At 37.7% G+C, this 13,652-nt stretch overlaps 1 protein-coding gene across 2 annotated transcripts; it reads left to right on the top strand.

Annotated features, from left to right (window-relative positions):
• Positions 1-5,000: 5,000 nt before the first annotated feature.
• Positions 5,001-12,332, top strand: LOC124179950 (neural/ectodermal development factor IMP-L2). 2 transcript variants are annotated; one of them, XM_046564836.1, is made up of 9 exons: positions 5,001-5,202; positions 8,484-8,598; positions 8,938-9,159; positions 9,501-9,565; positions 9,651-9,735; positions 10,104-10,293; positions 10,877-11,076; positions 11,158-11,280; positions 11,378-12,332. In XM_046564836.1, exons 3-9 carry the CDS (start codon positions 8,938-8,940, stop codon positions 11,396-11,398), a joined length of 906 nt encoding a protein of 301 aa, XP_046420792.1. In that variant the 5' UTR covers positions 5,001-5,202; positions 8,484-8,598; the 3' UTR covers positions 11,399-12,332. The 2 variants fall into 2 exon arrangements, with proteins under 2 accessions (XP_046420792.1, XP_046420791.1); XM_046564835.1 differs by lacking the exon at positions 8,484-8,598.
• The last annotated feature ends 1,320 nt before the right edge of the window (positions 12,333-13,652 follow it).

The following is a 13,652-nucleotide window of genomic DNA, read 5'->3' as shown; positions in this document are numbered from 1 at the left end:
CAGACTATCCTCATGGTGTTCTTTGAATGATTGATATCTTCCCAAATTTTTATTTCTTATCATTTAATGTATATATATATATATATATCACAAAGGTAAAGAAGAAAAATTTTATTCCAAATTCAGTGCATTTTCAAATTTGATCCTGCTTAATTTTTTGCTGATAACGAAAACAATAATAATACTTGTTGTTACAATAAGTAATATTATTGACACAAATGTTCGATCACAAATTATCGGTATTGACGTTATTTCTATTATTATTGTCATTATTATTGTAGTGAAAATAACGTGGTGTGGGATTAAGAAATTACGACCATGCGCTGTATTTCAAGATATGAATTGCGTGCGTAGCTGCCGATTTTATTTTGCACTTATTACGTAGAGTCCTTGACTTTCACATACAGCTGAGTTGGCGGTGAGGGAAGTGGAAGAAGAAGAAGAAGAAGACTACGGTGAAGAAGAAAAAAATGATGTAAAGAAATAAGGAGTTAACTGGCGTTGTTCTGTAACATAAAACGCGCGAGATGCGAAGAAGATAGTAGTAGTAGAGAAGAGGAGAATGGGTGGCGCAGAAAAGAAAGAGTAAAAATTGATCGGAAATGGGGCGACGAGGCAAGGACAAATTTTAATCTACGTATTGCACACAGCATACGCATAATGCACGTGAATCGGCATTCATATTGAAAGCTGAAGGTGATCAGGCAGGATCCGGTGATGTCCGGCGAAAACTGGCGCGAACTCTCGCAACCGATGAGCCACTTTCTCATCCTCACTTTATACATATACGTACACGTATATGGAGGTACATTAATTTCTTTTTACATTCATACTTTATAAATGTATATATTTACGGCACGTGTTACGATAAACGTGTTTATCTGATTCTGATGTAAAAATTAATGAATTATCGATCGCGCAGCGAGAAACCCCACTGATGTGCCTTAATTAGCAATCAGTCGCAACGAATGACTTTGTACAGGGTTGGGCTCGCGCGTAAGTTAAACACTGACGCAGCTATGTAATTCTAATTTAAGAACGCACCGCGTCCACATCGTCGGGCAAACAGTGTAAATATGAGTTGAAGAGTATTATTCTCGCAGACAAATGCAATTCTCGAACTTCAAAGCACAATCTTGGAACCACGATTTGTTCTGAGATGTGAACGAGTCAAACACGTGTGACTGGTCAGTTTCCAAAACCAACCCGAAAAGTCGAAAAGAAAATACTCGACCATTTGATAAATGAGTTTGAATTATGGTATAAAACCAACATGGCCCCTGTTCGCCTCTCGATTCGAATTCTATTTTGGCTCTAAAATGGTTTCCAACGCTGGTCGTTTTATAGACGTTATTATACGCCGAACAGAATTGCGGCAAGAATAGTTTAGTTACAAATTCGCTGCCGACGAAAGCCCAGCGAACCGAAAATTTAGATTGCGAAATTCTATCATACGCGCGCTCTCCGCTGTTTGCAATTGACCCGCGACATCATGTATCACAGAACAATTATATCGTCCAATTAATTGTACTGTGTAATACGTGCGTTGACGCCTTCTTCGTCTCTTTTCCACTATCCGCCTTTAACCATCTATCCGTCGGTCGTAAGCGGTATTCGTGTTTGTCCATTTATTAACGATCAATTTTGCTCAATATATCTTTTATTAATAGTAATATCAGGAGCAGCGTGACGCCCTTCTCCTTTCTTCGTGGCCACTCATCGTTATTTTCTTCCTATTAATTATCACCCTCGGCTCTATTTCAAGGCTTTGGCTGTTGTACAATTAGTCGTAATTAGACATAAATCATCAGAACGAGGAAAAAGGGATGCTTTACCCAAGTTGATTTCAAAGGCGATCGTCTTTTGAGAAATTTTTCATTTAAAAACTGCAAACCTGCTTCGTTAGGGTAACATTTTATCCACACAAAGTTCATCTGTCCCTTTATCTGTTTTCCATATAATATGTGACAGGCATATTTTATTTTGTAAAGAGACCTCGTAAACTGGAAACATGTTTTCGCATAAAAGGAAAATTCATTCCAAATTTTCTGATTTTTCAATCAATTTTTATAATTTTTTTTTTTTTGCAACTGATTTTGCGAACGCAACATCTTTCGAGAACTTCGAGTATGGTGTTACGGGTGTACTTTTCTTGTTTTTTTCTCCCGTGTTTGCGGTTTTTTGTTTATCTATTTGTATGTATACAGCAATGTTGGGCATTTTTTTCTTCCCTGGCTTTTTTTATTTATTTTTTTTTTTAATTTCACTCACGATTCTTCCTCCTCACCTTTTCGCCACTCTGTCGTCTTTTTCTCACAGCCAAGAATATAAATATGGAGATTAAGTTCTGACTGCTGTTTAACCTTGGAATTAGCATGGGAGAAGCTGAATTTATCGTACCTACAGAAAGATTTTGCCCTCCGTTTTTCTTCTCCTCTTTTAAAGTTTCTTCCTCGTTCTTTTCATTCGTCATCTTCGTCTCTTCGTCTCTGACTTCGTCTTCCTTCGACTCTGTAGTTCGTGCAGGAATTCGCATTGCATACATGTAGGTTGTTGCGCGTTCACAATATATTCCTATTTGCAACATTTCGATGCATCGTTACGTCACAAATTAGCTACCGATTCTTCAATTTTTGTGCATATAATATGTATCCCATTTATGACGCGTATGTACATACAAATACATGGGCACTCGTAACACCTGTGAGTGCATATTCGTATATTATTAAATCTCGCTCGGTTCCCACGAAACCTGTTTTCCACGCATTGAAATCGTTCTCGTTTTATATATGTATGTATACCACACACCGCATGTACGGCGATGAATCACTAATTCTTTTTAAAAAAAAAATCACCGTACACTCTGGTGTACATATGTACTACATATACACATAAACATATACGAACGTGCGCACCTTGCACCGGTTAAACCACCCACCTAAGTTATAGTGAAGACACGCGGATAATAGGAACGGGGTATTCGTTTTTATTCCCATTATCATTAGATATTACGTATGTACAAACGGGAGAATTTTGTCTCTCCCTTGACAGAAGGAGGTCGGTATGTGTTAATGCGTAATTTACGGCTCTCTCTCTCTCTGTCTCTGTCTCTTTTTCGTCCTCTCTCCTTCTTCATATACTTCTAGGAATCAATTAGTTATTAGATATTCACGGACAAGAAGTAATAACGTCAGAGGAAACTACGAATCGTTGAGACAGTTTCCTGCATTCCGCGGAGAACACTCATTGTACTTTTAAGTATAATATCAGAGTATACCTACTTGAGTTTTCGTGCCTGAAAATAGGATAAAGTGATCTGCATTTATTGCAGGATAAAAAATAAGGGAAGGAAAAATGAAAAGATTCGTTGTTGAACAATTTGTTCGCAGTTGGAAATAATGACGAGAAGGATGACGAGGAGGAGGAGGAAATAAAATGAGGCAATATAATAGCCGTTTGATTTTCAATATATGCATCATTAGCTAATGGTAATGATAATTGAAAGATTGTTCACTTTTCGCTGCGGGGGAAACGCGTCTCGTTAGCCAGACATGCCGATATATATATTATACATACATACCATCAACCTGTATAATTATTTACACAACATATCGACATTGTTATACATTATACGTATTTTGTGAAAAAAATTTAATTTGTGTCAATTGATTTTTGTCTCCGAAATATTGGACGACGTTTTTTCTTGTTTGCTTCTTTCTCCTCGCATCCGTCACGTTTCGAGGTGTCCACACTGCGCATAGCGTTGGTATACATACATAAGTGATACGTAATAAGTCGAAGTTCTTCTCAGAACGAGATAACAATTACTAGATTCCAAGATTGAAACCCAAAGACGGGATGACGACAGAACCGTGAGACAGAAGCTCACTGTAGCTTTTATTCTTTTGCAAGCTGCGCAGCGCAGGGTGGTAATTTGCATCATGTGCTGTAACTTTAATTACCATCCGCAGGCAGCACTCGAACGGATTCGGCAGAGCTGATGATACTTCCGCGAAAAGTGTAACCGTGTCTCTCGTGGTTACCCTGAGCTTGTATCGATACAGATATACCAGCAGGCATTTAATGTGTATATATAAGTAACGCGCATACACAGATTCGGAGTATGTGCGTATTCGTCATCGGATGAATTGAACTAGTTTTAAAAAGATCAAAACGAACTTCCTCTTTACGTTGTAATGATGATCGTTCTCCGCTTTCGTTCTTAATTAACCGCTTCTTCTTCTGAATGTATGTAAAACGATTGACACGCCAAATTCTCCTTGCCGTAAAACCCATGGGGATAGAATCGCATATGCGAATACCGCAGTTATACTTGTTTCCGTTATGACTTGAATGTTACGAAAATTGAAATCTCACCGTGATAATTCATGAAAATCGAGGACCGGGGAAAAAAGAGAAAAATCGTTCGTACTGTATACGGACAGAGATTCTATTTTTTAATGTTACTTGTGTAGAATTTTGTTTCCTCATTATTGCATTATAACTGGCGTAACAGCATGTGCAGTGTGAACAGTTTAAAATCATTTTTCCGTTGTTACCAACAATCACCCCTGCAGCAGTTGCCCCTTGCAGCTTTGAAATGTATATACGCAGTGCAGTGAAAGAGTGTGAAAGGGTAGTTGTTATAGATTTATCAAATGTAAAATCAACGGCTACAATGCGAATTGATTGATACCGCAGTGGGAGAAATTTCCAAGAAATAAAACCTTTTAAGTGGTATAATATCAGGCATACCTTGCATATATATATATAAAATATGCTTACGTATGGGTTGCGTGCGCACGTTTGTGTGTGCCTGCGTACACCGCGCGGTACGGAGAACCAAGTATACTAAAATGTTGGAAATGATTGGTTGCCATGGGAAACCTCTCCCCCTACCCGCCTTAATCCTAACCAGCGCTAGCCAATCCAGTAACAGCGAGGGACAGCATTGTTGTTTTTGAAACGTATAAATTGACCGACACTAACCCTCTGCAAATCAGTTCCCAGGTTGAACGCGGTCTTATATAAAGAGAGTTTTTTCACGTAGATAAACGATAACGATATCGCGTATTATTTACTGCAACGCGTTCTATTACACAGAGCATTCGGATATACATATTGTAAAAAGGTTCGGCTAATTGTCGTCCTATCGTACATATCTGCCGCTGTAGCTTCTGTATATCCTCAGTCGTCTCATCGGTGAGTAGAAAATAACATATTATTGTTGCTTGCGTTGTTGCATTGGCGTTTTTATTGTTGAAAGAAAAGAGAACGATAACTCGGGTGATGAAAAATTCTATAGATATCACGTCGTTATCTGCACATGATAAGGCAGTAAAAAATGCATTTCCAATTAAACGTATCACGGTAAGAATATATACGAATTGTACAGATAAAAATTACCATATTCGCTATAATTATCGTCAGCACGACACAATGCTCAAATTTTTTTGGAGTTGATCCTCGTTCCTTCTTCCGCCTGTTCGGCTCACCGGAATTTTTTTTTTTTTTTATTAGTTGTATAATTCGCTATCGGGCAAGGAACACCGTTTTCTTTCTTCCAATTCCCGAACTTTGGAATTATTCTAGTTAAGAGGGATTATAGTTTCTTTGTTTCGTGTTTCTCTCTCGTCTTTTTCTTTCAAGTAACAGTAGAAGATTAATTTCAGTAAGGATATAAATGACGAGAATAATTCGCGTATATTGCATATACAGGTGCGATACGCTTTTATACCTATGCGGTGTAATCACTGCAGCACGAGGGAATTGTGGTCAGGTAACAATTTATACACGTCCATCCATCCTGTCAGCATTAATTGCAACCTGCATCGTATACCTGGATACGTTGGGTAGAACATAGATATGCCGGGTATCAGCGCTGCTACAATATTCCGGGAAAGTTTAAAAGAAATGATACGGTGTATCTTGCGCAGGGAATAAATAAAGAAATATAAGGAATGAATGAATGAATGAATGAATGAATGAATGAATGAATGAATGAATGAATGAATGAATAAAAGACAGGGAAACCAGATATAGATAATAAACAAAACATCGTTAAGCTTGCTCAATGATCAGCGGAGTTCCACGATCGTATTTGATTAAACAGGTATAGGTGTGCGCATACATGGTTTATTATACATTGTACCTATGTTCAACATGTATAATATGTATAATAGACACATGTGTACACGTCTCCATTCTCCCCGTACGTGTAACTCGCGGTCGTTGTATTGCGGAGTTAAATTACACACAAAAAATTTATCGTTTACGACATCCGGACGTGAATAACTACGGGTGTGTGTGTGTGTGTGTGTGCGTATAATATCGTGTACATAAGGCATTATTCGCGCAACTCTGCAGCAGCACGTCGTCGCGCGAGGTTTGCGTTCGGCACATCAGCCAATTTTTCGAATCGACTCATAGAAATACTTACCGACGTCGCCATATTTATACCTTATTTATATATATATATATATATATATATATATATATATATATGTATACGTATATTATGTGTGTCTGTAAAATGTATGTTTAGTTGATCGCCCTTGGCTCTGTATTATTTATTAGATGGATTTATCTTTAAAACATGAAATTCGTGACACGTGCCTCTCGCGATCTCAAATCTCGCGGTCCGCGGCGTCGCCGCACGATTCTCCGCGAATTTGAATCTCATATCGCTGTAATTCGGCGTAGCTGGATGAATATATATACATACATATATATGTGTATATATATATATATACATACATGTGCCTAATATCCAAATTCCATAACATATCTGGTGAATCCACATAAAATATGACGAAATCTATGATTCAATATCGATATACAGATGTATTACGAGATATGCACGTATGTATATACGTATTTATTCTCTCATCTCTCTCTTCCTCCCTCCCACTCCCCCTCCACCCTCTCGCTCTCTCTCTCTCTCTCTCTCTCTCTCTCTCTCTCTCTCTCTCTCTCTCTCTCTCTCTCTCTCTCTCTCTCTCTTGCTTCGAGCTCTTCTGGCTCGTCGCATAAAGTTTGCCCCTGGCCCGCGCGCCAAACGATAATCAAATGCGAACCTCATCGAGTTTCTATGAATAAATAAGCAATGTCCGGTAGATTTCTTTACGTCATCGTTTTCTAGGAGAACCGGGTCAACGGGACCGAAGGTAAGAGCATCTAGAGATCCGACTGATAGACGTACTCTCCTGTGTGTGCATGTGTGTGCGCGTGTACTTGTAATAAACGTGCATAAGAGAAGAGATTTTCGGAACTTTACGGCTCGTCAAGTTTCACACACAGCGCGACTTTTATACGCTCTGCATGTGATTTTCTCAAGCACTAAACTCGGATGCTTTTATCACACGGACTCGGCGCGCTACGCGCGTCGACGCTCACGTGTATAATAATAAGCTGCGTAACTCGTAAGCAGAGCGTTTTAAAAGACCAAACGATCGCGCGATGCGGTATCCTAATTAACTTATACACATACATCAAAAGTTTCCGGAGAACTCGTTTATATGTATACATCGTCCCGGTTTGTGCCAGTCAGCAGCAGTTCCTTGTCTCTCTTTATTTCTGTATAATTTTACCGCAATTTTTCACCCGCACACGAATTATCTAAACGAATCCGCGGTAGAGTTCCTGTAATTTAAAGCTAACAACGCCCATTTGTTGGATGCCTAATTCGGTGCGCTCGGCTTTACGAAATGCCTGAAATTGTGCGTTATCAAAACATCGAGTCATTCTTGTACTCGTTAAACGGAAAAACGGGCCGCAGGTAGGGACTCATCGTGATGCCTACGTGCTACTCCGTACGTGTGCTACTGATAATGCTTAATGTGCGGTAGTACGATACGGTCAAATTTTAGCTGGGACCTTTACCCGTCTGATCTATGTATTATTCATAGATCCGCGGGTGGATTTATAAGGCCTTACCGAGGGTTTATAAATATTAAAATACATCCTTCTTGGCCTTTGGGGTTTGTATGTGCATATTATTATAACATTGTCTCCGCATAACAGCGTGGAGTAAGACACGTATGCCGCATCCTAGTCATCGCGGCCAACAGAACATCGAGATGAAATATAGGTTCGATTATCATAGACGTTTTTTGAATGAACCTCAAGTCGTAAATCTTTAATACGGGGTTTAGTATACTGTTTTTTTAGTATCCTATTTTTTAGTATTCTCTCTATCTCTCTCTCTCTCTCCCTACATACGAGCTTAGGAAATTTATGTTCGAGATGTTCGGAAAGTACCCGGGATATCTTACACGCCTTTCGGCTCACTCAATAATTGGCTAGCCCGTTATTATTGCCGGATCGGGTTTGAACAGAGCAATTTATTGCTGTATAATGAATCAATCAATCATAAATCGGCACAATTTTCAGGCTGCAGCGCCGTTCGAATTCAAATTACAAACACATTATTAGATAACGCAACCGATAGTTAATGTATCCATCGAATTTTTTTTACCACGTAGTTTATCCCCTGAAGGATCGCGCCACGACGTCTTTTCATGGTGAATTTATAAATCATTCGATCGCTGCGGGCAGGAAGACTACCATTCAACTATCGCTAATTCCTCATTCATCCATGTATGTATTTACTTACGTAATTCGGAATTCGCTGTACCATAGGTTTATTATCTTATTATTTGAACGTCGCGAGATTTTTTGCTATTAATGTTCAGATTTCGCCGTGGTTACAGGCATACTAAGGTGTCATTCTCCCTTACATCAAATCGTCTAACTATTACTCTGTGATAATAAACCTCCAACCATTACTGTCTAACTATAGTTGAGTTGTTATCGACTAATTATTGAAGACGTCGTATATTCTCGGATAATAAATCTAGTTTTCAATCTATTCGAGGCTCGCAAAGTGAAGGGAAAGGTTATGTTCATTATTTCAGACATAGAAGTCTATGATTTCAGATGCATCGACTGGTGTTGATATGCTCGGCGGGCTTTCTGCTCGTGTCTACAATTCTCGAATTTGCGAATGGCAGCCCGTTGTCCTTCCTGAGGGGTCGCGTCCAAGAAGCCGACGATGATCGGGTGATCGAGGGGAATGAGATCGATGGTGACGTTGTGGTGGCGCCACCGGTTGTCATCTCTCAAACGCGACAACCCGTCAAGGGAAAAAATAAATTTAAGGTAAATGAAGATGTAGCCGTTAGTTACAGTACGCTTTCGAAAATCTGAACAACTCTGTGTCATGTCCTCTGACCGAACTTATTAGGAACTTATTCCATTATTCTTTCATCCTCCCTAACAATGGCGAGTAATAATGCACTGCGCGAATGGGAAATCCTGGGTAATTTTGCATTGCACGCGTGGTCCTGAATTCGAAACCGTAGATCACCGAGATGAGATTTTTCCAATAAATCGAAGCTAAGAGTATGAAATAGAATTTTCATTTCGGCTTTGAAGATTCGTTGGGAATGAGATTGTATTGGCATTACTAATTCTCAAATGTTCCAATTTCGAAATTCTAGATAATCAACAAGGAATGGGTACAGATGCCGAAAAGTCCGCCAGGTGCTATCAGTGTTCCCTTAAGGTGAATACGATTTTTGATTTCATTTGATTTCGTCTCATCCACAAACTGATAATGGGAATTTATTATCTCAATTTTTCTAACGTAGATCACACATTGAATTGGAATGTGAGGCGATTGGAAGTCCTGCGCCTCAAATTTATTGGCTTCGAGGAACAGAGCCCCTACGACAGGTATCTTAAACTGTTGTTTGATGTACATGAGATCATTTCAGGGTCACAGAAAATTTAACTGTATATTAAATCAAACACAGAGTTAAGTTTTTATTGACGTCAGCTCACTTACGCTTTTGTAAGGATCTATATCCCGGGCAAATGATATACTTTACTTTGATGCCTTATGCTTTGCTAGAAAGGTGATATAAGCAAACGTTAAAGCCGCATTTCCAGTTCAAGTAGATGCTGCAATACTCGTAGCATCTGATAGTGCAGATGAAATCCAATCTTTGTAATATCTACAAAGAAGAAAATCGATTCTATATCGAAGACTGGAAGTGATATTGCTCTTCCATTATTATAATCATATTTTTCTTCTATTATAGCTAGATGAAGTGGTTGGAAATAGCGTAGCAGATATTAATACTACACCTTCGATTTGGGGAGGTATTGCAAGAACCAGATCTCGACTTGTCATTGACTGCGCTTCACCTAGAGACCAAGGCATCATTCACTGCGCCGCTGTCGCTGGCAGTAGGATAGTTCTTTCAAAGCCAACCATGCTTATTATCGACGGTAAGGATTCTTCTTATTTCTTATAGCTACACCGCAGTCCTGAATGTGCCAATACGGTAAGGATTGCAGCATGGACTGTGTGAACCAAAAGACTATTTCAAATTTCAAGAAGTCTTAAAAATAATTCTGCAAGTCGTTGTGTGCAAACGAAAAGTATATTTTTGACCACATCGAGAATAGAAAGATTTATATCAGTAGTTAAAACCGCAGTTCTATTTCTATACTGCATTAACATATCGGCAATATGGGATACGTTCGTATAATACGAAGTTGTATCAAATTTGAATAATCAAATCAGCTCGTGATCTGAATTTTTGGAATCGGCTGCCAATAGACATATGACCATATCTCTAAATAAATCATTTCTAACAGCTGCCGAATATCAAATTGAAGTCAGATTTGTAAGGCACAAAAATTTATGCAGATTCAATAGGGTCATTGATTTCTAACTGTATTGTAGGCTAGAATTTTCAGAACTATAGGCGTCTCATATCTCATCAACTAAGTATTTAAAAAAAATGAAATCACTATTTGCTCTCCATAAGCCCTCCCCCTTGGTATATTTAGACCACTATTTTTTCAGAACTCAGCAAGGGTAACGGTAGCAGCTGTGGAGCAGAAACTAAACCCCGAGTCACTCTTTATTCTCCAGTTATGCTAGCAGCTATAGGATCGACGGTCACCTTGCCATGCCGGGCTAACGGAAGACCTCGCCCCCCTCGTACTCTTTGGCTGGACAATGATGACCGGCCTATAACATCTTCCTCTAATCCTCGCTTTAAGGTATTATTCGATTTATCTGTTGCATTATTCGTTTTCCTTTATCATATTCCTGTAGAATAATTTGAAATATCTTTGCATCAGGTCTTGGGGACGGGTGAGTTGGTGATTTTTCCCTTGAATTGGGATGACATGGGTGGATACACATGTATCGCTCAGTCTGATCGAGACGAGGATGCTGCCAGCACGTTCTTATATCCAACGCTGGTTGGTTTTTTGCAATTTTATAAAATTTCATGCATGAATCTGGAGTTGAGTATGAACAATATCTTCACTATTTTTTTCCCCTGTTTCTATTTTACAGAACGATGAGAACAATAGCTAAGCATGTAAAGGGGCAATGCGGCAGCGTACAAATAAACTCGGTCATTGGTGTACTGTCAAAATTGAATTCAACGATTAGAGCAACGAGTCATATTTGCATACTTATATATTATAGTTGAGTTGCGTTACTTTGAGATGCATTCAATTAAATGTTCTAGTCACTAAGCGTTAAGTAGTGTTTATTTTTGGAAAAGTATTTCTTTTTGAAATTTTCTTTTAGTTGAAAAGTAATTATTAGAAAAAGTAATAACATTCCGCTGCTTAATATATTATGATTCTTATTTTTATTATCATTATCATTATTATTATTATTATTATACATCAATATATCGTATTTGGTTTGAAATGGGTAAATGATGTAGTGTAGGGAATAGTACGTACTTCAAAGTATTCAATTGATTATTATTATATGTTAGTTAACATTGCCAAACAGTAAATACGAATACATGTATACACTCATTTATTGTCATCAGCACTTTTATTACATTACTCAATAATATTATCAAATAATAATATATATATATGATTTCATATACACCATAAATGCATAAAACAACATCGTAGACACGCATACATTCCATACAGATTATAGTACAATTCAGAGTGATTGTTTCTGTTCCTATAATATTATTATTTATTACTCGTAAGATTGATTTCTATTTACGAATACGGTATTCTATACATGCTTGTACATTTTACAAGTGCATACATACATAAGTTACAATTTTGCGCTGTATAACGTATTACCCTTCTAAAAATTTTCTAAGCACAATATAATTGTTTATGTTAAAAATAATTTGCAAAATGAGAGAGAAGGTATGGAGTATAGTTTCGTTGCTCTCTATTAAGGAAATAATAAATTTACAATGTAAGGACAAAATCATGAATGTACTTAATCAAAAATGAATAATAAAGGGTAAAAAATATTAAATTAATAATGAACAAAAGTTAAATTCAGATTACTATTGAATTTGTACCAATAAAATGTTTGAAAGAATTCATATGGTAACCTGGATAATTACTCTAGGTTACATGAGTGAAATGGTGCTACGTGACAAAATGGTAAGATTCAAACTGCCGCGGATGATGTATTGTGCAACTGCGCATGTGGGATAAAAATAACCGTTGATCCCATAGACATATAAAGTGCCGCTGACCTGGATCTAAAAGATGTAATCGATCGAAGCGCCCTCTGCGTAAGTTTCCTCGGTTCCAAAGCATTCGAAGGTGGTACTCGCCACCGGGGAGTAGCGCAACACAATATTAGACGAAACGCGGTCGGTAAGAGGCCTGAATCTGAGTCGGTAACCATACCAACAGGATGGACTCGAATTTTGCATGCAAATGATGACGTCATGCGTGTAGCGATTGCATCACGACCGAACTGATTATTTTGATAGTTTTACGGTGAATATAGCAAATTTAATTTATTGTTCCGTGAAACATCCTTGAATATGGGACATTCTTTGACGAATCGGACAGATTTAGATAAAAATCGACCGATACAATTTTGATGTAGCTTAAAATTGTTTGACGGGTTCTATATCGAAAAAATAGGGATACGTATTCGAGGATTTTTTCATTTTACATATTTCGTAACATAGAGGAGATAGAAAATTTGATAATTTGGTGTTTTCTGGCACGGAGAACTCATTTTCAAAAATTCATAACGCCGGTTCCGTTTGAGCTGAAAAGTTGGTTTTTTAAACCCAAAGCTAATAAAATGAATTTTAATGCAACAATTGTTTCATTTACGATTATTCCGAAATTTATTTTGTTATAAATAATTAATATGTTTAAATCGATTTTTAGCAATTGCCTTCACCTCGTAGCGAGTTCTCAGCACGACCATCGTATTCCACGTCAAATTATCTATCAATAACGCATTTTTATTTGATGGAGAAATTATTATTACTGTAGGAAAAAATTAATGTATCCAGCGCGGCACGTCACATCGGCGCGCCGGTTCCATTGCGCGCCTCTAATGCCTCGTATCGTTTTCTTTTGTAATATAAATGATTACTGTATATTCTCAATTGAATAATAATATTCAATAGCAAGTAAGACCTTATAAAAAATGTAACAGAAAAATAATCAAATACAATATATTATTGTGTCAAATAAAAAATCAATTTATTAAGATTTCAATACATTATTTTTAGTTAATAAGTACCTCGTCCTGCAGTAGGTCGTACAATATTTACATTTATTGTTGAAAATTTGTGTGATTCCAACCTCTCTTGAAGAATTGGAAA

The sequence above is a fragment of the Neodiprion fabricii genome, chromosome 4 (assembly GCF_021155785.1).
Source record: "Neodiprion fabricii isolate iyNeoFabr1 chromosome 4, iyNeoFabr1.1, whole genome shotgun sequence".
Taxonomy (NCBI): domain Eukaryota; kingdom Metazoa; phylum Arthropoda; class Insecta; order Hymenoptera; family Diprionidae; genus Neodiprion; species Neodiprion fabricii.
Note: the sequence above shows the minus strand (reverse complement) of the source record. Positions and strands in the feature narration are given on the sequence as shown.